Source organism: Megalobrama amblycephala, unplaced genomic scaffold, assembly GCF_018812025.1.
Source record: "Megalobrama amblycephala isolate DHTTF-2021 unplaced genomic scaffold, ASM1881202v1 scaffold419, whole genome shotgun sequence".
Taxonomy (NCBI): Eukaryota; Metazoa; Chordata; class Actinopteri; order Cypriniformes; family Xenocyprididae; genus Megalobrama; species Megalobrama amblycephala.
In genome coordinates, this window is record NW_025953368.1 from 12,569 (window position 1) to 34,168 (window position 21,600).

At 37.5% G+C, this 21,600-nt stretch overlaps 1 protein-coding gene across 3 annotated transcripts; it reads left to right on the plus strand.

Annotated features, from left to right (window-relative positions):
* Window positions 1–6,702: 6,702 nt before the first annotated feature.
* Window positions 6,703–21,598, plus strand: LOC125261507 (T-cell surface antigen CD2-like). Of its 3 annotated transcripts, XR_007183326.1 has the most exons (8): window positions 6,703–7,173; window positions 8,557–8,892; window positions 9,085–9,381; window positions 9,455–9,568; window positions 12,415–12,482; window positions 13,969–14,041; window positions 21,060–21,355; window positions 21,473–21,598. XR_007183326.1 is itself a non-coding variant. In XM_048180062.1 (6 exons), exons 1-6 carry the CDS (start codon window positions 7,086–7,088, stop codon window positions 14,020–14,022), a joined length of 957 nt encoding a protein of 318 aa, XP_048036019.1. In that variant the 5' UTR covers window positions 6,703–7,085; the 3' UTR covers window positions 14,023–14,701. The 3 variants fall into 3 exon arrangements, 2 of the variants coding, with proteins under 2 accessions (XP_048036019.1, XP_048036020.1); XM_048180062.1 differs by lacking the exons at window positions 21,060–21,355; window positions 21,473–21,598 and having other exon boundaries at window positions 13,969–14,701; XM_048180063.1 differs by lacking the exons at window positions 21,060–21,355; window positions 21,473–21,598 and having other exon boundaries at window positions 6,703–7,161; window positions 13,969–14,701.
* The last annotated feature ends 2 nt before the right edge of the window (window positions 21,599–21,600 follow it).

Sequence of the window (21,600 nt, forward strand, 5' to 3'; positions counted from 1 at the left end):
TTCATAAAAGTTTAATGTGAAAAACATCACTATAATGGGCACATTGAATATAATATAGCTGGCATCTAACTTATAGGCTACTATTAGCACTAATATTAAAATGTACAGACTAGGACGAAGTCTTTGTGTAGCCTGTGTAGGCAAAATATGCTGTGTAATAGCCAATATGTCTCTTACTGCAATAAAATAAACTGAAACGAAACTGCGTGGATGCCTGTGTGCTGTACACGTTAAACAAAAGTGAATGATGGATTTGGACGCAATTAATAAATTATTATTATTATCATTATTAATAAAAAGAATGTTACAAGGCAAAATCAATGATCATTTAAGCAGCAGTTATGAGAAACATCCTCCTAATTTAGTAGTCAAATGCATTATGAAATGCAGAGCTTTCCCTGCCACGCTCTCCATACACTTTAAATTATAGGCTATACACAAGCATTTATATGTTATTAATGTGCAAATACGTAAGAACTTTATGTTTATGAAGTCTCCACACTCCATTCAAATGTCACATACATACATTTACAATGGACAGATTTTATGTACAAATAGACAGGCCTACATATTTCCATGAGCTCACGCTGGACAAACATACACAAATCTCATAATGAACATCATAAAACCACATCCTGATTCATACACTGTGCATTCATTCAACAGAGATCACTGCACATTTTCACAGAACTTTAAACCCTTGATGAATATCACCACTTCAAAAGACTGGGAATTTAATTTAATTTTTAAATTTAAAATATTGCATTTATTTTAATATTTACAGTTTTGGAAAATGTCTTTGTTACAAATATTCAGTCATTTTCCTGTGTTCAGTGTCTGGTCTCATCTGAGAAAGTGTGTTCGCATTCTATATTCTCTTACTGTGGCATTTTGGATTATCATTAAAAGACTGTTCTTGAACAATTCTTCCTTATCTTTGTGTGTTTGTGCAGCACCAACATGACAGTCTTAAAGCTGCAGTAGGTAACTTTTTTAAAAATGTATTTTTTACATATTTGTTAAACCTGTCATTATGTCCTGACAGTAGAATATGAGACAGATAATCTTTGAAAAAATCAAGCTGCTCTGGCTCCTCCCAGTGGTCCTATAGAGACAGAGCGACATGCGTCATAATCTGAAGACCACGCCCACCGGGGGGAAAACAATCCAACCGTCTCCATTGAGTTTGTATTGCGTGAGGCTGCCTCTTTGTCTTTTCTGACTTATTACAAAAAACAGAACAATGTCTAAAAGCTGCTGTGTGACAAGGTGCACAGCTAACAAGCTAAAAAACCCAGAAATAAGTTTTTATAAGCTGTCGATCCCAAAAAATTTATGTTTAAGGACATAAAAGTGGATACAGGCAGTGAGACAGAGCGCAAATGGTCATAATTACTTTAAAAAAATACACTGGAGGGGGTCGTAATCGGCGACAACATATGCTAAACAAACCAACAAAAACAAACCATTCATTATTTTTTACCATGTCAAAGAATTATTTCACCTGTCGCCGATTACGTTCCTCTCCAATGCATTTCTTATAGTAATATGACCCGTTGCTCTCTGTCTCACTGCCTGTATCCACTTTTATGTCCTTAAACATTCGTTTTTGCGGGTCGACAGCTTATAAAAACTTATTTCTGGGTTTTTTAAGTTTGTTAGCTGTACACCTTGTCACACAGCAGCTTTTAGACATTGTTCTGTTTTTTGTAATAAGTCAGAAAAGACAAGGAGGCTCCTCGACTCCTCGAAGTCGCTGTGGTGTGAATTCCTCGTCGGAGCCCATTGACTCTGTGTCAAAACTCTAGCCGCATAACATACAGATAAAATGTCATGCACTGTGCAAAGCAACTATTGAAACCTACTAATTCACTGGCTTGTCATGTTGCTGAAATAATGTACTAGCAAACTATGGAGTCAAATTAATGCCTTAAAGTTTTGCACACAAATAAAGTTTTGCAAAACAAAAAAAAGAATTGAGCTTGACTCCACCCCCACGTCAAACCAGTGCCATAAAGAGATCCGCACAGAAAAGTGCAGCGCAAAAGAAAACCGGTATCGTGAGCGCACGCTTGACTGAAACGCAGAATAAAATGAGCGTTGCAAATGATTTAGTAGGTTTGAGCATGAAAAATATGTGGCAAAGATAAAGTAGGATTACAGCTGTCATTGATTTTTGTAATTGATTATAATTTTATTTTTGCACTACTTTATTTTATTTTGCAATTTATTATTTTTGTTTGCAAAACTTTTTTTTTTTCGCTCAATACTTTATTTTCCTTCGCAATTCTTTATTTTTGTTTGCAAAACATTTTTTTATTGCTCAATTCTTTTTGTGTTTGCAAAACTTTATTTGTGTGCAAAACTTTAAGGCATTAATTTGACTCCATAGCAAACCTTATTTAGCATTACACATCGATAGAATAATTACTTGCATACTGTAACGTTAGTTACGTATATTATCTACTAGCTATTTATTACTTATAAAATAGTGCAACGTCATATAGTTACATTACATGTATTGCAAAATACGTAATGTTTTGAGGACCAAGTTTGTAGTCAAAGTATGGGCAGGCCATAGTCAGTGTAAATCGTATTGTTGATGTTTCGTCTGTACCAGTGAATGTGCCATAACTGTTTATCCGCCGTCATTGGTCCTGCTTGCTTACTAGCCTGCGCGTTCACGGCAGGCTCCGTTGTGATGGGGGAGGAGCTGTGGAGGGAGGGCTGTAGCGCAGCAGAGAGCAAGGGGGAGTGACCTGTGAGTTGTGCTTGTTCAAATTTTCAGGCTAATGCCGAGTTCAGACTGCACGATTTTAGCCCCGATTTTGGCTCGCCGACAGGTTTTGAGAAAATCGCCGACAAATGCCCGAAATCACAGGCAAATCGGTGCTCGTTCACGCGAGTGACAATCACGCAGTGTGAATGAGCAAAGACGCGATCTGAGAGAATCGCCGACGAGTCGCCGACGCCCGTGAGATATTTGGCATGCTAAATATCTGGACCTGTCGGCGATTCAAAATCCTGCAGTGTGAAAAGTGTTCTGACTGAAAACTACATCGGCGATGACCGACAGCCAATGAGAGAGCAAGATACAGAGCAGCGGGGAGTTCGGGGAGGAGTTATAGACCACAACATCAGCAAGCATGGCTTCATTCACATAAACATTACAATTCTATCAAACGGAAACAAAACACAAACATTTGCTTGACCATCTGCAACAGCAGCACATTGAAAAGTTATGTATTTACCTCCAACTCTCGTTGCAGAACACACAATCCACAGTCTACCCAACCATTTCCTCCTCCATATTTTTCTTTTCTTTTTCTTATATTCGGTGCAAATCAGCGCACAGGCAACTCGTATTTCAAGCTTCTTGCGGGCTACCGTTTTTAATAATAATAATAATAACTCCGGTCCTGCACGCGTGATATCGCGTCACATCTCGCGTGTGTTTGGTTGTGAAACGTAGTTTGCGTGCCAGACAGAGTTGTCGGCGATTCTTCCTATTGTAAAGTCATGCAGTGTGAAACCGTCTGTCGCCGATCCATCGTGCAGTTTGAACACAGCAGCGACTGAATGCTGGCCAAGATAGTCATGCAGTGTGAAAAGAACAGTGACCCGACTGCTTTGAAAATCGTGCAGTCTGAACTCGGCTTTAGTCAAGGTTTTCTAAAAACTCCCTACAGCAGCTTTAAGGTTATAACAACAAGTCAATGGAATAAAAGATTAAGCCTTTCCTTTTTTCACATTGGGTGTAAATTTCACACAATCCATTATTTACTGCAGCTGAAAGTTTGCCATCATCTCTCATTATTCAGTTATTTTACAAAAAAAATTCTTAAAAATGTGTAAAATATTTGAATACTGTTGTTACGTGTATGTTCTGTTTTGGTTTAATTCTAGTTCCTGTTTCCTTATTTGTTCTCATTTACCCGCCACTGGTTTGTTTCTTTGTTCTCCTGTGTTTGTCTTATAATAAAGAAGTTTTTGTTTACTCCATTCATCATGCGCTTTGTATAACCCCCGCGTACAACTGTATACATATAAAGGAAACTGTTGACAAAATTTTACCAGCGATAAAGCACCCCAGAGGAAGCCAGTAAGAATGAAAAAAAATGTTTGTGTTTTCACTAATGTAAAGTATCAGTTTCTAAAACAAAATTAAAATGAAAATAACTTCATGTTAAATATGATCATTGTGTATTTAATGCTTTTCTCCCTCTCTCAGTATCTCATGTTTTTTGTTTGTTTGCTTTTTTCACACATAAAAGGGTCTTAAAAAGCTGTTCATACAGGAAAACACTCTTCACCTACAAACACATGCACTAAGGCCCAATCCCAATTCTACCCCTTCCCCCTTCCCCTTCCCCTTTGTTTCGCGCGTTCACGTGAAGGGGTAGGGGTGTCCCAATTCTCATTTGGTTGGAGGGGAAGGGCCAGGTAGCCCTTCAAACGAAGATTTTTCGGGACCACACTTCAGACGAAGGGGTATGATAAATTTCCAACATGGCCGACCAAGCGAGCAGAGAGACCCATAAATGTAAGTTTTTTTTTTTTTTTACGGTAAACAGTATTTTAGTAATAAATAATCACTTGTTTTATGTTGCCTTTAATCTTGTGTTCATGTATACGGTTATGTTCTCCGAAAAAAGATTTGTTAAAATCGCTATGAAAACAGTTCGCTAATGTTTTTTACTTTATGATAGTTCCACAACAATTTTGTTTATATTTTATTGAAACCCGCGTTGATTTGACAACATAAATTCAAATCCGGTGGCAGCTAACTTGTCTTTTTGCCGCATGCCTCATTAATGTATTGTTTTGTTGTGGTTACGTCCATAAATACGTGTACCTTACATGATATAAACAAAAAGTGCATTCAGTTTGCGTGCTTATTCATCAGTATTGTATGTTCTGTATCAACCAGGGACTCCTGAGGAAACACGCAGGTTCGTCTCCTTTGTCTTATGCGAAGAACTGAAGACAAATGCAAAAAAAAAATAGCTGTCGCCCAAGCAACAGAGATCACTACAGCTATCGATGGCATCTTAAAAGGCCAATTCACACCGCACCAACAAACAATTTTTTTAGCGCGACCCTTTTTATTAACGAGACCCATAAGCATATACAACCATGCAGCTAAACAAGCCAAAACGAATTATTAAAAACGAAACTGAAGGTAAACCTGCGTTGCTCTCATAGTGGTTAACGTTACCTCTCTCTTTCGGTGAAGTGGTGCAGCTGCTCTTGCTGAATGGCACGGATTGCACTATGGACTATTGTACCTTTTGTATATTTTATTTTTTTTAACAGTATTTTATTTTTTATAATGAACAAGCTGCGATGTCAGGTTTCCACTGCTTTGTTGTGTGTGTGTGAGGCGCGGGCGCGATCAAACAGCCCACACAGCAAAAGGACTCCGTATCGGATCCACCACGGAGGTATCGCGCAGAGGTGGAAAGTCCAGGGCTCAGAAAGTGAAAGTCCAGGGCTCAGAAAGTAAAAGTCCTGCCATATTTTTATTCCACCCACTGAAGCATTAATGAGATAAATAAGTGATTAATTGAGTGATGATTGAGCATTATTGAAGACACCTGATGATAACAAGCAGAATCACCAAAGGAGAAAATCACTATTTTTAAGACACCATCACAGAGGTCAGGGTTTGTTTTAGTTGGGCTCTTGACCCTTGACTTTTTAACCTTAGAATTTACTTGGGCAGTTTTTAACTGCATTAAAACTAACCAGACAAGCAAAGTTAAAACATGATCAGGTGGTGTTGGTTATGTTTTCACATAATCATTATTTGATCTGAATCACTGAACTCATCTAGAGCCCAATCTCTGAGTTAGATTTACATTATTGATTACAGCAGCACTGTGATTCTACAGCACAAGATCCAGTTTTTTTTTTTTTTTTTTTCAAAATAATTCAAAGGTTTCATCAAAAGTTCTTAGGAAAAAAAACCCTCATTTAGACACACAGAGATCAAGAATCATCCTGTGAATCTCAACAGTGGTGGCCATCATAAAGCATGTTGCAGTGCATTCTGGGTGCCACCAATCAAAACTCATCCACGGCTCCCATCATGCATTGCTGCATGAATAAATTATGAGCTGAATTGTTTTAGTAATTTTCTTTATTCTCACTATTTTGTTTTTTGCTGTTTTTATAGGACTTTTTAGTAGCTTGTTTTCTAATGTTCAGAGTTGATCTGTTGATCAGAATATGTTGCTTGTCACCGTCGTTGAGATTCATACGCTGATTCTTGATGTCTGTGTGTGCCTTAAAGAATTGTTTTTTTGTTTTATTCAGAACAACTTTTGTGAAACCCTTTGGATTATACTGATAAAGCTGATTTTGTGCTGTAATCAATAATGTAAATCTAACTCAGAGATTGGGCTCTAAATGAGTTCAGTGATTCAGATCAAATAATGATTATGTGAAAACATAACCAACGTTACCTGACCAGCTTTTCTCTTTGCTTGTCTGGCTGTTATAATTCAGTTAAAACTGCCCAAACAAATTCTAATATTAAAAAGTGAAGGGTCAAAAGCCCAACTAAAGCAAACCATGACCTCTGTGATGGTGTCTTAAAATTGTGATTTTCTCCTTTGGTGATTCTGCTTGTTATCATCAGGTGTCTTCAATAATGCTCAATCATCACTCAATTAATCACTTATTTATCTCATTAATGCTTCAGTGGGTGGAAAAAAAATACGGCAGGACTTTTACTTTCTGAGCCCTGGACTTTCCACCTCTGCCGCGAACGGACCCGTATCGGAGTCCACTTGCTCGCAGTGACGGATCCGCAACGAAGGCGGATCACGGACCCGCCTTGGCTCCGCGCTGCATCCGCTCCGCATCCGCGATTAAAACCTTACCTCCGCGGCGGGTCCGTTTGGGACCCGCAAATTGATACAACCGTTACAGTAAAGGCGCGTGCGCGTCCGCGGATCCGACATGGGTCCGCTCAGGATCCGCTGATTGACAGTAGAATTTATGGTGCCGCCCGGATGCGGATCTGATCCTCTGGGCGGCGTCAAAACGGATGTGACAGTCACGCGGGTTTGGCGACTTGAATGCGGATCCGCCACGGAGTCCCTTGCTGTGTGGGAGCTGTCTTTGCAGGGGACTTGCCTCATCGTCATGGCAACGGTTCGTGGCCAGGTCAGATTACGTCAGAGTTTGTTGCCGTCTGTTGGAAAACTGTTCACACCGCGCAGACATTCCACGACCCGACAAACGCCGATTAAACATGTTCAGTCGGGTGAAGACCGACTCCAACAGACGCCAACAGGGGTATCACCGATCCAACAAACTCCAACAGACGAGTGTTGTCGGTGCGGTGTGAATTGGCCTTTAGAAGTGTGTGATAAACATCGGCGCATATATGACGTAGGAGCTAGCGACGACTTATGATGACGTGTAACGGTCTAGTAGTGGTGTCCCATTTCTTAGGGAAATATTTTCAGCCCTACCCCTTGACACTCTGTTTCAAGGGGCAAGGGGAAGGGGTAGGCGTAGGGGTAAGGGGAAGGGGAAGGGGTATAAAATAGAATTGGGATTGGGCCTAAATATACCCATTCTCTCACGCACAAGATGTTTGTCCAACAGATCAAACCACATTTCTGAAGAAAACTGACCACATGCAGGTTTCGGTTTGACTCAGAAGATGACTTTCTGTAAACTGGAAGTGTGAGACCAGACATAGGTTTAACTTTGTACATTTTCCATATACTAAAATTAAGAACTGAATAAATATATACATCCATTTTAAAACCACTAAATTACTCTCCAGAAATGTAATTCATCCAAAATTCAGACAATATTCAACTATTTTTAAATATTCAACACAGTCAGGCAAATATCTTTTAAAAACCATGTCAAATGATAAAAGATTATATATATATATATATATATATATATATATATATATATATATATATATAAAAAAGTGTTTTCCACATTTAAGGACAGTTAATTGAGTTAAGAAGTTAAGAACATTTTTATATACACACATGTAATCATATATAACGTGTGTGTGTTCATTAGGAGGGTCAGACTCTGTCGGGGGAGGATTCACATGCCTCATCACTTCTCTTGTGTTCATTTAGATCAGTTGTGCTTTTATTGACAGTCTTATTAGATCAGAAAATGTCTCACGTGTTTGTTTTGATGTGTTTGTGCTGCTGCCGTCTGACCGGTGAGTTATAAACATATTTGTGTCATTTATTCACATTTCAGAGTAATAATAAACTCAGGTTCAATATTTTCTTCAACTGTGATCAAATCTGTTTTGTTGTTTTGATTGCAAATGCAAATCAGTCTTAGCAAATAATTATTTATATAATTTTAAATTATTCAGCAGTAATCATAAACTACTACAAATAATTTTAAAACATTAAAACAAAATCAAATTATTGATTTACTCACATCTGTCTGATCATGTGACTTCATTTTGTTTCGGGGCTCTGCTGCTGTTAAAGGATACAAACTGACTTCAGGCTTTCTAAACTAACAAGATTAATCAGTGTAAAATCTGTTCTTCAGGTGTGTTTGCTACTGAAACAACTGAAATACAGTCAGTGTCAGTGATGGAGGGAGATTCTGTCACTTTATACATCGATGATACTGAAATACAGAAAAGAGACAATATACTCTGGAAATATGGAGCTGAAAAGCAGATTATAGCTGAAATCAGTAGAAATTATGAATTATTCTACACACATAACGGTACTGATGGGAGATTCAGAGACAGACTGAAGCTGGACGATCAAACTGGATCTCTGACCATCACAAACATCACAACTGAACATGCTGGAGATTATAAACTAGAGATAAGAGGAGTGGATCTGACTACAAAAACATTCAATGTTTCTGTCTATGGTGAGAGACATCATTCATCATGTCCTTCTTGTTCAATTAGCTATTTATATATTGAAATGTTAATGTTATGTATTTCATTTTTATAGTTTGAAATAGTTTCAGACAATCACTGCTTATCATCATCACAATTAAGCAAAAGTAACATTGTTTAGATTTATCCATATATCTGCTTATTTCCCTCATGTTTTTCAGCTCGTCTACCTGTTCCTGTCATAAGCAGTAACTCTTCACAATGTTCTTCATCATCATCATCATCATCAAATTGTTCATTGGTGTGTTCAGCTGTGAATGTGAGTCATGTGACTCTCTCCTGGTACAAAGGAAACAGTTTATTGTCCAGCATCAGTGTGTCTGATCTCAGCATCAGTCTCTCTCTACCTCTGGAGGTGGAATATCAGGATAAAAACACCTACAGCTGTGTGCTGAACAATTCATTCGCTAACCAGACGAGACACCTGAACATCACTCACCTCTGTCACACATGTGCAGGTACAACAGAGCTGATATTAGTGCTTATGTATAAATTCACTCACACTAATGACTCTCTTTTCCTCTTCTTCAGCTCCTCCAGTCTCAGTCTCTCTGATAGTGTTGATCTCTGCTGGATCTCTGTTGATTGTTGCTGCCGTCGGGATCTTCTGCATCTGCAGGAAATGTAGAAAACTTGACAGAGAAGGCAAGTGTTACCTACTGCTTTTAGACATGTATTGTAATAAATAAGTATTTGAAAATATACATTAAATATGTATAGTCAGTTGAAACCCCTAATTATAATTTAATCAACAATTATTCTCATGATTTTGAAGATAACACCTTCTATATCATTTATATGAAAAGAAACCTAAATAAAAATGTGTTTGTACATTTCAATCATAACATTGTCACAGATCCCTTGTTTCCCTGGACTCCATATCCCATGATCCTCCTGTTCTCCACACCTGCACTCACTTCCCTCGTCATCTCCCCATCATCACTCATCACCTGCACCTGGACTTGATTATCCTCACTGCCTTTATATTGCACTCACTCCATTCACTCCTCGTCGGTTCTCTGTTGTGTTAAGTGTATGTTTGGTTTCTCCTCGCCTGAGTTTATTAAAGTGTTGTCTTTGTTGTGGAAATCCGTATCTGCCTCATCTCTCTACCAGCTACACGTAACAGAGAACCGACCTTAAACTGACTGGATTTCCACAGAAAAAAAAAATGGAAGCTTCCTTCATCTCCCGGGCTCCAACTTCTCCCATGCCTCTCTCTTCTTGGACAGCTGGCGAGCGGCTCATTGGACTCCTACAGGTGGGTCGTTCGCTGGAGAGATATGTGGAGGGGTTCGTTGAGCTTGCTTTCTTATCTGACTGGCCTGAAGCATGTTTGATCTCCCTGATGACGACACTATCCGTTTAGATGAACCTGATTATCGTTTCTCCTTAAGCGAAACTATCAATTTAATTTTGTGTTTAAATGGCTCCAAATTCTTCGTCGACAAGGTTCAGGATGAGTGTTTGTCTCCAGTCCATCCAGAGACACGGTTGGCCGGGCCAGTCAGTCAGCCACCGTCTTCCTCTGCATACCCCTCCAGCGAACTTCCTGCCTGTTCTATGCTGGATCCACACGCCTCTGCGGGGTCCAGAAGGCGGAGGAAGAGACAAAAGCCTGAGCCCTCTCCAGTCCCCGACGAGCCCTCTCCAGTCTCCGACGAGCCCTCTCCCGTTCCTACGGGTATTTTAATTGTATTTGAGGGAATGGACTGGCCCCCTGCTCCAGCCACCGAGCAAGTTTCTCCAGTCTCTGACGAGCCCGTATCTCCAGCTCCAGCCGCCGCCGCCGCCGAGCCCTCAGCTCCAGCCGCCGCCGCCGCCGAGCCCTCAGCTCCAGCCGCCGCCGCCGCCGAGCCGCCGAGCCCGTATCTCCAGCTCCAGCCGCCGCCGCCGCCGAGCCGCCGAGCCCTCAGCTCCAGCCGCCGCCGCCGCCGAGCCCTCAGCTCCAGCCGCCGCCGCCGAGCCAGCCGCTCCTATGATGAACTTTGTTATAAAAGTCTCCAGCCCTAAGACTGTTTACCCTCCCTGCCTCCCTCTCCCGCCTCCTCCCACTTGTGTCCACACTGCACCTCCACCTCAAGCCCCCTCGCCCAGATCTCCACCTCGGACCTCTGGGCGATTACCTACACCCTGGCTCCAACCTCCCTCGTCTCCACCATGGCCCATCAGTCCTCCAGCCTCACAAGTCTCCATCCTGCCTCCGCTCACACCTTGGTCCCTCGTCAGCCTGCCTTCCCCTCTGGACTGCACTCCTCCGTCTCCGCTCCGTCCCTCCGTCCCTCGGTTCCAGTTGGCTTCTTCACTCCCCCTGGTGTTCACTTTGTTGTCTGTCGTCCTTGTTCAACTGCGGCCTTCTGGAGCCCCGGCTGCGCTTCGGTCGGCGGAGCCGCTGGTTCCGCCATCTCCCGCCGGTCCTTCAGCGCCGCCTGGGCTCAACGGCTCGAAGGCTTCGGCCCCTGACCCGCCATGGCTGCCTTCGGCCCCTGACCCGCCATGGCTGCCTTCGGCCCCTGACCCGCCATGGCTGCCTTCGGCCCCTGACCCGCCATGGCTGCCTTCGGCCCCTGACCCGCCATGGCTTTTGAACCCGCCCTGGAGACCTCCACTCCAATCTGCTCCTCCCCCTGCTCCGGCTTGAGGTCTCCAGGGCGCCCACCCCATCTACGGCGCGAGGACGCGCCTACCGGGAGGGGGAGGTACTGTCACAGATCCCTTGTTTCCCTGGACTCCATATCCCATGATCCTCCCGTTCTCCACACCTGCACTCACTTCCCTCGTCATCTCCCCATCATCACTCATCACCTGCACCTGGACTTGATTATCCTCACTGCCTTTATATTGCACTCACTCCATTCACTCCTCGTCGGTTCTCTGTGTTAAGTGTATGTTTGGTTTCTCCTCGCTTGAGTTTATTAAAGTGTTGTCTTTGTTGTGGAAATCCGTATCTTCCTCGTCTCTCTACCAGCTACACGTAACAAACATAATACGTCTATTTATATATAATGAAATCGAGCAGTGCTCTTTTTACTCATCTTGCACAAAAAACAAACAAACAAACAAAAAACCTACATTTCTAAAACTGCATCAAAACACTGGAGATGCCAAAAATAGAAATGCAATTCAAAAATAAAAAAGCTGGAAGCTGCTGGTGCTGAAGTCAAAATATCTATTATTACTGAATAATTTTGTTGAGCTTCAATTTCACAATACAGGTTTGATTTATAAATTGTATAAAGAATGTCTCTCTAAATTTTATGACGAACAAATACTGTGTTTGTAACTTTTTGTGTAAAAAAGTTATAGGCCTAATGACAAATTAAATTTGTTAATGCTATTTTATTTTTATTTTTTAAATTGCAGTGTTAAACCTTTAATGGAATATGTGCATTTATGCATTTACTGATAGCCGTAATATTATTATGGCTATGTTGTGAAGAATCAGATCTATACAGAGTTTTGTTTTAAGACATCTATTATTGTTGAAACAGTTCGGACTGGTGAGGAAGAGATCACTTATGCTGAACCATCGTTCTACAAAAGAAACATACAGAAATCGGTAAGATCATTTCTTCCTGTCATGTGTCTGTCATTTTTAGCAAATGCTAAAATAGTTAAAAAGTGTGTGCTTGTGTTTTTGTCTGATCAATCACACACACAAGCACCATATTAGATATATATGAAAGCCATAAGATCATCATTCAATGCAAGAAACTCTTATTGCATATTGTTTTATTTGGATCACATCAGAGATTTCATTTTTATCAAGTTAGCAACATTTTTACATATATAGAAAAGCTAGCTAGAAAAGAAATAGATTAGTAAGTGTTGATATTAATGGGTCAAGTGTTGATGAAAAAGATGCATCTTCAGCCGTTTCTTGAAGTAGCTCGTGTTGAGTTTGGCAGGTCATTCCACCAGCTTAAAATAATCAAGGTAAAGTTCCTTCACAAAAAGTGAAACTGCTTGTGTGCCTCTTTGGGATGATGGCACCACAAGGGACCGTTCACTTGCAGAACACAAGCTTCTGGAGGGTGCATAAGTCTTAAGTGAAGGGCAATTGGCAGCCATTGCAAGTTCATGAGGAGAGGTGTGATATGTGCTCTCTTCGGCGCATTAAAGATCAATCTTGCTGCAGTATTCTGGATCAGCTGCAGAGGCTTGACAGTGCGTGCTGGAAGGCCGGTCAAGAGAGCATTACAATAGTCCAGTCTGGATAGAACAAGAGCTTGGACAAGGTGTTTTGTAGCATGCTCTGATAGGAAGGGCTTGATCTTCCTAATGTTGTATAAGGCAAATCTGCAGGACCGGGCCATTATTGCAATATGGTTTTAACTCTTCCTCTTCTCTAAAGCAGCCCAGCGGCCTCGCCCCCTTTGTTGCGTGTTCTCGGGGGCAGGGTTTATGTAAATTTTGGGGTTTGTGATGCCACCAACCAGGAAGAAGCTCATTGTAGTCCCTACCAGCCGTTTTTTGTAGTCATTAAAAAGTGATTTCTGTAAAAGAACATATCTCAATTTGCATTGAACTTTGAGTGTCGTAACTTTGCAGATGTTGTTTATGCTCTAACAGCAACATCACACACTAAATAAAGTTAAAAAATTAAATCATAATCAAGGATCCCTTTAAAATAATCCATGCGACTCAGGTGGTTTAATCAATTTTATGAAGCAGTTTTTTGAAGTGATATGAGTGCTTTGTTTGTGCAAAAACATCAACATAATTTACCACTTTATTAATATTAATCTCCAATGCAAGTTCACAAGAGCATCAGGACACGTGTGATGAATCAATGGCAGAGGTTGTTTCATGAACATGTGCTGGAGATAAATATTTTGTTAAAAAAAAAAAAAAAAAAAAGTGGTTAACTTAAATTAAAGTTCTGGATAACTACTCTCACATTTTAGTGAAATATAGAAGATGTTTGATGTCATTTCCTCAAGATGCTTTATACTAATAAGTGCTGATAAATGTTATATATCACAACTTCTCATTTAGGATGAACCTAACATTTATTATTACATCTTGTGTTGTGTTTTTTACAGAAAGCTGGAGAGGAGGATCATGTGGTTTATGCACCTCTCACAATGAGAAGATGAACAGACTTCAATCTTTAGGGTACAAGACCCAACTGTGTGACCTGTGAGAGATCTAAAGCATAATAATTTAAGATGATTTTATCAAATGGTCTCCTAAAACTTCAAAACAACTTGCCTTATAATACAAGGACATTTAACAAATTATCTAAATCGTATGGCCCACATGAAGCATTTTCATGTTTGACTTTAAAAGTCAAAGGTTGAAGCGACCATGTGTGTAAATCTCATGTGGTTTGGTCAGTTGGACAGAGAATGTATCTACTGCTGGATGTTTGTGTTTGATGTCAGTTTGTGAGTGTGTCTGCTGTGAAAAGTGTGTCTGTCAATAGCGTGTGGTTTAAGTTGTTTTTCCATTCCTGCTCACATGAAACCATTTGACTTCTGCTCTATAGAAAACCTTCTTTACACAATACTGAACTTATCAAAAAGGTCTCAAATCATACAGAGATATTACTTTGAGATATGAAAATATCATTTGTTTTGTGTGCATATGTGTCATGACCTTATATAAATGCTCATGCTGTAATCATGCAGTTAAGCAGTGCTGGTTTTTAGCAGCTATTTCCAGCTCCAGCAACACTTCCTTCTGAGAACTATAAACCTTTTTGATACCTTGATAGGTCATATCCAGTTTTTTTGTATGAGATTAATTTTAAGAATAAATGCAATGTATTGCTGATTTCTTTAGTTTTCATCAGTTTTGAGGAGAAACTAACTAAAAGCAGCCATGTCGCTAACAGATGTGTTTTTTCAGTAACATAACAGCAAAAACTCCAGTGTTAAATTATCTTTCCTGGGAGAGTTTACACAACACCGTTTTCAACTAAAAACAGAAACTTTTTATGGGTTTTGGCCATTCATTTACACAACAGTGACGGTTTTTGTGGCCTGAAAACGCAAACTTTTGAGGTTTCAAAGTGGAAGTTTTTGAAAACTATATTGTTATCATTTCCATGGAAACTGCAAAAACACAAATCTGTGAAAATGGTGATGGCATGCACATGCGTATAGCGTGTTTAGTCTATTCACCTTATTTTTCAAGGCAGACCTAAGGTGTTTTCTGTGAATGTGTGAGACTTCAGATTTATTAGTCGCTATAAATAATGAGAAGAATATCAAAGTGCAGTAAACTGTAAAAAAAAATAAGGTGGATACCCTTACGAAAAAGAAGTTTATTCAAGTGTGCAATTAGTATACTTCTTTTAAACTAAAAATAAGAAAGTATACTTTCAGTGTACTCTTTATATACTTCTCAGAAATATACTTTATGTACTTCTGAGATATATACTCAAAATTGCACTAAAGTATACTTGACAAAAGTCTAAGTATATTTGGCCTATACGTGGACTTGTTTATGGACTCGATCTACTTTAAATAAAAAATAAAAAAAAATTAAACTTACTTATATTTAAGTGTTGATAAAAAGGATTCATGAAGCTAGAATAAAATGTTTTTAAAATGGAAAGAGTTAAAGTACAGTTCAAGGTATTTCAAGTATAAAAAATAATACCTAAGAAGTATGCTTAAAGTGCAAAAATAATATATAAAAAGTAAACTATAAGTGTGATGTCATGTTCACTTAAAGAAAACTTAAAAGTATACTTGCACTAAACTAGCAGTTTACTGAGAGTATATTTCAAAGTGTACTTTCGTATACTAAAAATGTAGCTACTACTAGTATTAAAATAGTAAACTACTAGTACACTAGTATAAGTTCACTTTTAGTACAGATGCAGTACTCTAAAAAATGCTGGGTTAAAAACAACCCAAGTTGGGTTGAAAATGGACAAACCCAGCGATTGGGTTGTTTTAACCCAGCGGTTGGGTTAAATGTTTGCCCATCCTGCTGGGTAGTTTTATTTAAACCAACTATTGTTTAAAAATTGCTATATGGCTAGCTTAAAATGAACCCAAAATAGTTGGGAAATTAAAAACCAGATGCAATTAGAGGCAACAATAATAGACAAAAGGTGAATGTTTATTAATAAGCTTTAATATTTTATTAATATAAATTTAATAGTTTAATAGTTTATTAATATAAATTTATTAATAAGCAATTTAATAAATGTTTATTGTTTAATAATTATTCATTGAACAGTAATAAATGTTCATTTCCAACATACTTTGGGTTAATTTTAATTAAGCAATACAGTAATTTTTAAACAATATTTAAGTTAAATAAAACTACCCAGCAGGTTGGGCAAACATTTAACCCTACCGCTGGGTTTGTCCATTTTCAACCCAACTTGGGTTGTTTTTAACCCAGCATTTTTTAGAGTGTACAAATGAGAAACGTAGCTGTGAACTAGTTAAAGTTTACTACTGTTACACTGATAGTACACTTAAACGTATACTTCAATTGGGCCAATTTAGTCCCAAGCGGTATTAAAATAGTACACTTACAAGTTTACTACTAGTACATTGATATTATACTTACTACATAAAGTATACTTAAAAAATATACTTGAACATTACTTTAGTATACTTGATCAAATGAACTTGAAGTATACTAGTTTTTCGTAAGGGTATGCATGAGGCAAGTGCTCTAAAAGAATGCGTATATGCGGAGGCGTGTGTCTTTCTTTACAAAGTTGTTTTTAGTCATTTGCGCAGATCTGTGGATACTTTTAATAAAGTCATCTGTACAAAGAAAAAAACTTTTTCATTTTTACAACATTGTTGTCGTGTAAAGGTATCCTAAGAGTGTTAAATAAACACTGAAACAGTGTTAAAGTTAATGAGATAATTAAGTGATTAATTGAGTGATGATTGACCATTATTGAAGACACCTGATGATAACAAGCAGAATCACCAAAGGAGAAAATCACAATTTTTAAGTTACCATCGTGGAGATGCTTCATGCCACAATGCATTCTGGGTGCATCATGCAAAACTCATCCATGGACCCCAGAATGCATTGCAGCATTAAGCATGTCACCATTGTTGAGATTTATGCGCTGATTCTTGATGTATGTTTGTGAGTACATCTCGCCGTAGTTCAAAGTGCTTAGTGTACCATCTGTTTTAAAACTCGTTCCGATTTTCTGATTAAAACTGTGCTGGATTTTTACATGAATCACATTAAAACACAGTTCGTAAGATATTGCTCATATTAAACTCAGTTATAAGATCAGTGAATCAAGCCATTGCACAGTGATTATATTCTTATCATGAAGCAGACGCAGCATCATATTGTGTTTTCTCTTGTTTTTCTTGCCATAACTAATTCAGTTACAGCAGCCAGAGAAACCCTGACATTATTAAAACAAGTCAAACTACTCAACTAAAGTAAACTCTGATCACCATGATGGTAAGATAAAAAAAATTAAATAAAACATCAACAACAAAAAAACTCTCTCTTAATTCTCAATAAGAGCTTCTGTATATGGAGTTGTTTAATCCTCTGCTGAGATCTGGAGAGATTTAATGTCTTCTTTTATCTTCAGTTGATTTCATCTAAGGCTGCGGCTGAACTCAGTTCTAGTTCTAGTGTTTCGATTTTTTCTGTTCTTCTTGTTTCTTTCTTTCATAAACATAATTTTTTTTTTTTTTAGAGTTCTGTTAAAAAAACAAAAAAAAAAACAGATCTTTTAAACACACAGACATCAAGAATCATCCTGTGAATCTCAACAGTGGTGGCCATCATAAAGCATGTTGCAGTGCATTCTGGGTGCCACCAATCAAAATTCATCCATGCCTCCCATCATGCATTGCTGCATGAATAAATTATGAGCTGAATTGTCTTAGTAATTTTCTTTATTCTCACTATTAAAATTTTTCTGTTTTTCTGTGACTTTTTAGTAGCTTGTTTTCTAATGTTCAGAGTTGATCTGTTGATCAGAATATGTTGCTTGTCGCCGTTGTTGAGATTCATACGCTGATTCTTGATGTCTGTGTGTGTCTAAAATATATTTTTTTTTAATTCATATATCTATATATATATATATATATATATATATATATATATATATATATATATATATATATTTTTATTTATTCATTCGTATGTATGTATGTATATTTTATATATTTTTTTTTTATTTATATATATATATTTTTTATTATATTTATGTATATATACAGTATATATATATATGTATTTTTATTTATATATATTTTATTTATATATGTATATATATATATTTTTTTTTTATATTTTTGTGATAAGGGCAACTTTAAGAAAAAAAAAAATCTGTATTGTAAAAGCTGATCTTGTGCTGTAGAATCACAGTGCTGCTGTCAATAATGTAAATCTAACTCAGAGATTGGGCTCTAAATGAGTTCAGTGATTCAGATCAAATAATTATGTGAAAACATTACCAACACCTGATCATCTTTTAACTTTGCTTGTCTGGTTGGTTTTAATGCAGTTAAAACTGCCCAAAACAAAATCTAATATTAAGAAGTTAAGGGTCAAGAGCTCAACTAAAACAAACCCTGACCTCGATGATGGTAACTTAAAAATTGTGATTTTCTCCTTTGGTGATTCTGCTTGTTATCATCAGGTGTCTTCAATAATGCTCAATCATCACTCAATTAATCACTTATTTATCTCATTAATGCTTCAGTGGATGAGATAAAAATATGGCAGGACTTTTACTCTTTGGCCCCTGGATTACCCACCTCTGGAAATAACAGTAAAAACAGGGAATTCTGCTATCTGGATGGACGAGTTACGGATCTATCCATTAGAGCGGATCTAAATTTTAGAAATGAAATTTGAAGTAAATGAGAAATAATGCAAAGGAAAGTAAATTTTCAGAAATTTTGCGCTTTCTTGTGTTTGAATATTAAAATGGCCCTCCGAGGTGTCAATCACAGAAATGGCCCCCAGGCAATTTGAGTTTGAGACCCCTGCTCTAAAGACTCAAAAGTAATTTTTATTGTTGTAATTATGATTTCATAATATTTATGTATGAATCCAAATGGAAAAAAAACATTCAGTTAGTCAAATAGTGGAGCTCTGCAGCCATCTACTGGATAAAGTGATAATTTTTTACTTTTAAAACTGCATTTTTCAAAAGATGGGCAAAAATCTGCATTAAAGGTGCTAAAGAGGCTGTTTTGTTTTATACATTTTTGCAATATTACTTGAAACTGTCTTTACTAACTGATAAAAGACTATTTATTAGGTGCACTGAAAGGAATAATATTAATATACATCATCTGTGCACGAGGTAGGGCCTTAAAAACATCAGCCAATCGTTTGTGTGATCATCACGTAAATTATTGGCCCTCTGGCTTGTCAATCATTGCCGTGACGTTCCTTGTGAGAGACGAGCGTGGCTGCGCGCTCCAGTAACTTTCCACACTCCACAGGCGCCGCATGCAATGTTTTTGTCAGGAGACAGGAATAACAACTGCAGATTATGAGTTACCTGCGGTGAGTCCGACATAATGAATCCACTAACATGACACAGCGAATGCCGGTGGTAAACACTCGTGTTCCAATACTCGTGCACAAGTTTTGGGAGGCGTTCCTTTCAAAAAACTTTCCTTTCAAAAACTCAGTAACAGTCTTTGGATTCTCAGTCGACGAAAAGATCCTCTCTATCACCTTTAACTATGTCAAATTATCCATGTTATCCCCATGAATGAAAGTTACAAATGTGGGACATTTATAAAGTGAATTTTACATGAAAAGCTGTTTTTGTATAAAAACCTATTTTTAAAAAAATATTTTTTAATTTATTTATATAAATCCTAAATCCTCCAAAAGCTGCACAAATTTGGAGGAAAAAACATTAATAAACAGAGAAAAATTACATTTGTTTAAAAACAAACAAACAAACAAACAAACAATTATTTTGTTTTATTCTTTATTGTGTACATATATTGCACATACATGTTCCTACATAAATGTGAATGTATTGTACACACATATATACACACATTCATGGAATGAGTTACAATCATTGATTACAACAGACTTCTAGTTCCCAGCATGCTTTGCTTTTGACTGTTAAAGGAGAGTAAATGTTAGAGTTATTTCATGTGTTTTGCTCAGTATAGGGGAGATTTATTAGTGTTTAAAGTTGTATTATTTGGGAATTTAAAAGGTTTTCTGGTATGTGTGAGTTTTTGGGGTTACCACTGTGCTGAAGAGTAGAGCCTGTGGTAGGGTTGATTATCGGCTGGACAACATTAAGATCATAATTGCTTTTTAGTAATTAGCTTGAAAGTTTGAAACATTTAAAATGTAAATGATTATAAAATATAAGAAATGTGTTACACAAAATATTTTACCATATATCTTTATACCTTATGAGTAAATATATCTGCAATACGCATACAGGACCATATCTGATCACATATAAATCTATATGTTATGAAGTATATTACTGAATATAAAATTACATACATTATGATATATTAGTAAGTATATTATCACATATTTTCAATATATGAAAAGCGGCAATTCCTTATGTATTATTCAATATATTGTAATATATTTACACAATATATTTTTCTGTATATTTTCAATTAAATCATGTATATATTAATCATTCATATGTAGGGAAATATATATTCTTTTCATGAGGTGGGTCAACAGTTGTGGGAGGATTCAAACAGATGAACTTGAGTGTCTTTCAGAGTAAAGTCTTTTTGGGTCAGGCACTTCGCTAAACAAAATGTTTCACGTGTTCGTTTTGTTCTGTTTGTGCTGCTGGACTAGTAAGTTATAAAAACATTTTAATTTCTTTCCACTTCACTGATAAAATAATACATAATATATAAATAATAATAATAATAATTTTGATTTGGTTCAGATTAGTTTTGAGGATTTGCATTTAATGTTCTTCCCAGATTAAATAAAACAGATATTATTGTGAGACTTGGCAGAGCAAAATAACATGAAGTGACAGGCAGATAACACCTTAAATATTAAATGACTAGTTCATGCATTCTGTAAATTGATGTCAAAGCATTTTATTTTGCATTTCTGCTGCTGTTTGGGATGTTCAATTCACAGTTCGCTTTTAATGTTCAGATTTCACTTCAAATATGTGAAATCTCTTTCTGTCCCTGTTCTCCAGGTATATTTGGTGATTCAGTGTCAGTGATGGAGGGAGATTCTGTTACTTTATACACTGATCTTACTGAAATACATAAAGATGAAGATTTACTGTGGAGATATGGAGCTGAAAACTCTCCAATAGCCGAAATCAATAAAGAGAAACAAACCTTCCCTGATGGGAGATTCAGAGACAGACTGAAGCTCGAACTGGATCTCTGACCATTACAAACATCACAACTGAACATGCTGGACACTATGAACTAGAGATATATGGACCCAGGTGGTCTTCAAAAACATTCAGTGTTTCTGTCTATGGTGAGTAGATCATTTTCAAAAAAATATTTTTTATTAAAGAAATACTCATTGACCCTCAACACAAAATATAAGATTGCTGTAGATTTACCCATTTTTCTGTTTGTTTGTTTTTTCTAGCTCGTCTGCCCATTCCTGTCATTATCAGAGATTATTCACAAAATCTTTCATCACCATCAAGCCAGAACTGTTCATTGGTGTGTTCAGCTGTGAATGTGGGTCATGTGACTCTCTCCTGGTACAAAGGA

What these genes read in the sequence shown, in the direction of transcription:
- LOC125261507 (XM_048180062.1), top strand. Translation starts at nt 7,086, where the DNA reads ATGCGGATCCGCCACGGAGTCCCTTGCTGTGTGGGAGCTGTCTTTGCA. An exon ending in TGGCAACGGTTCGTGGCCAG is followed by an intron (nt 7,174 to 8,556) that starts GTCAGATTACGT and finishes TCTGTTCTTCAG; the next exon opens with GTGTGTTTGCTACTGAAACA. An exon ending in TAGAAAACTTGACAGAGAAG is followed by an intron (nt 9,569 to 12,414) that starts GCAAGTGTTACC and finishes TTGTTGAAACAG; the next exon opens with TTCGGACTGGTGAGGAAGAG.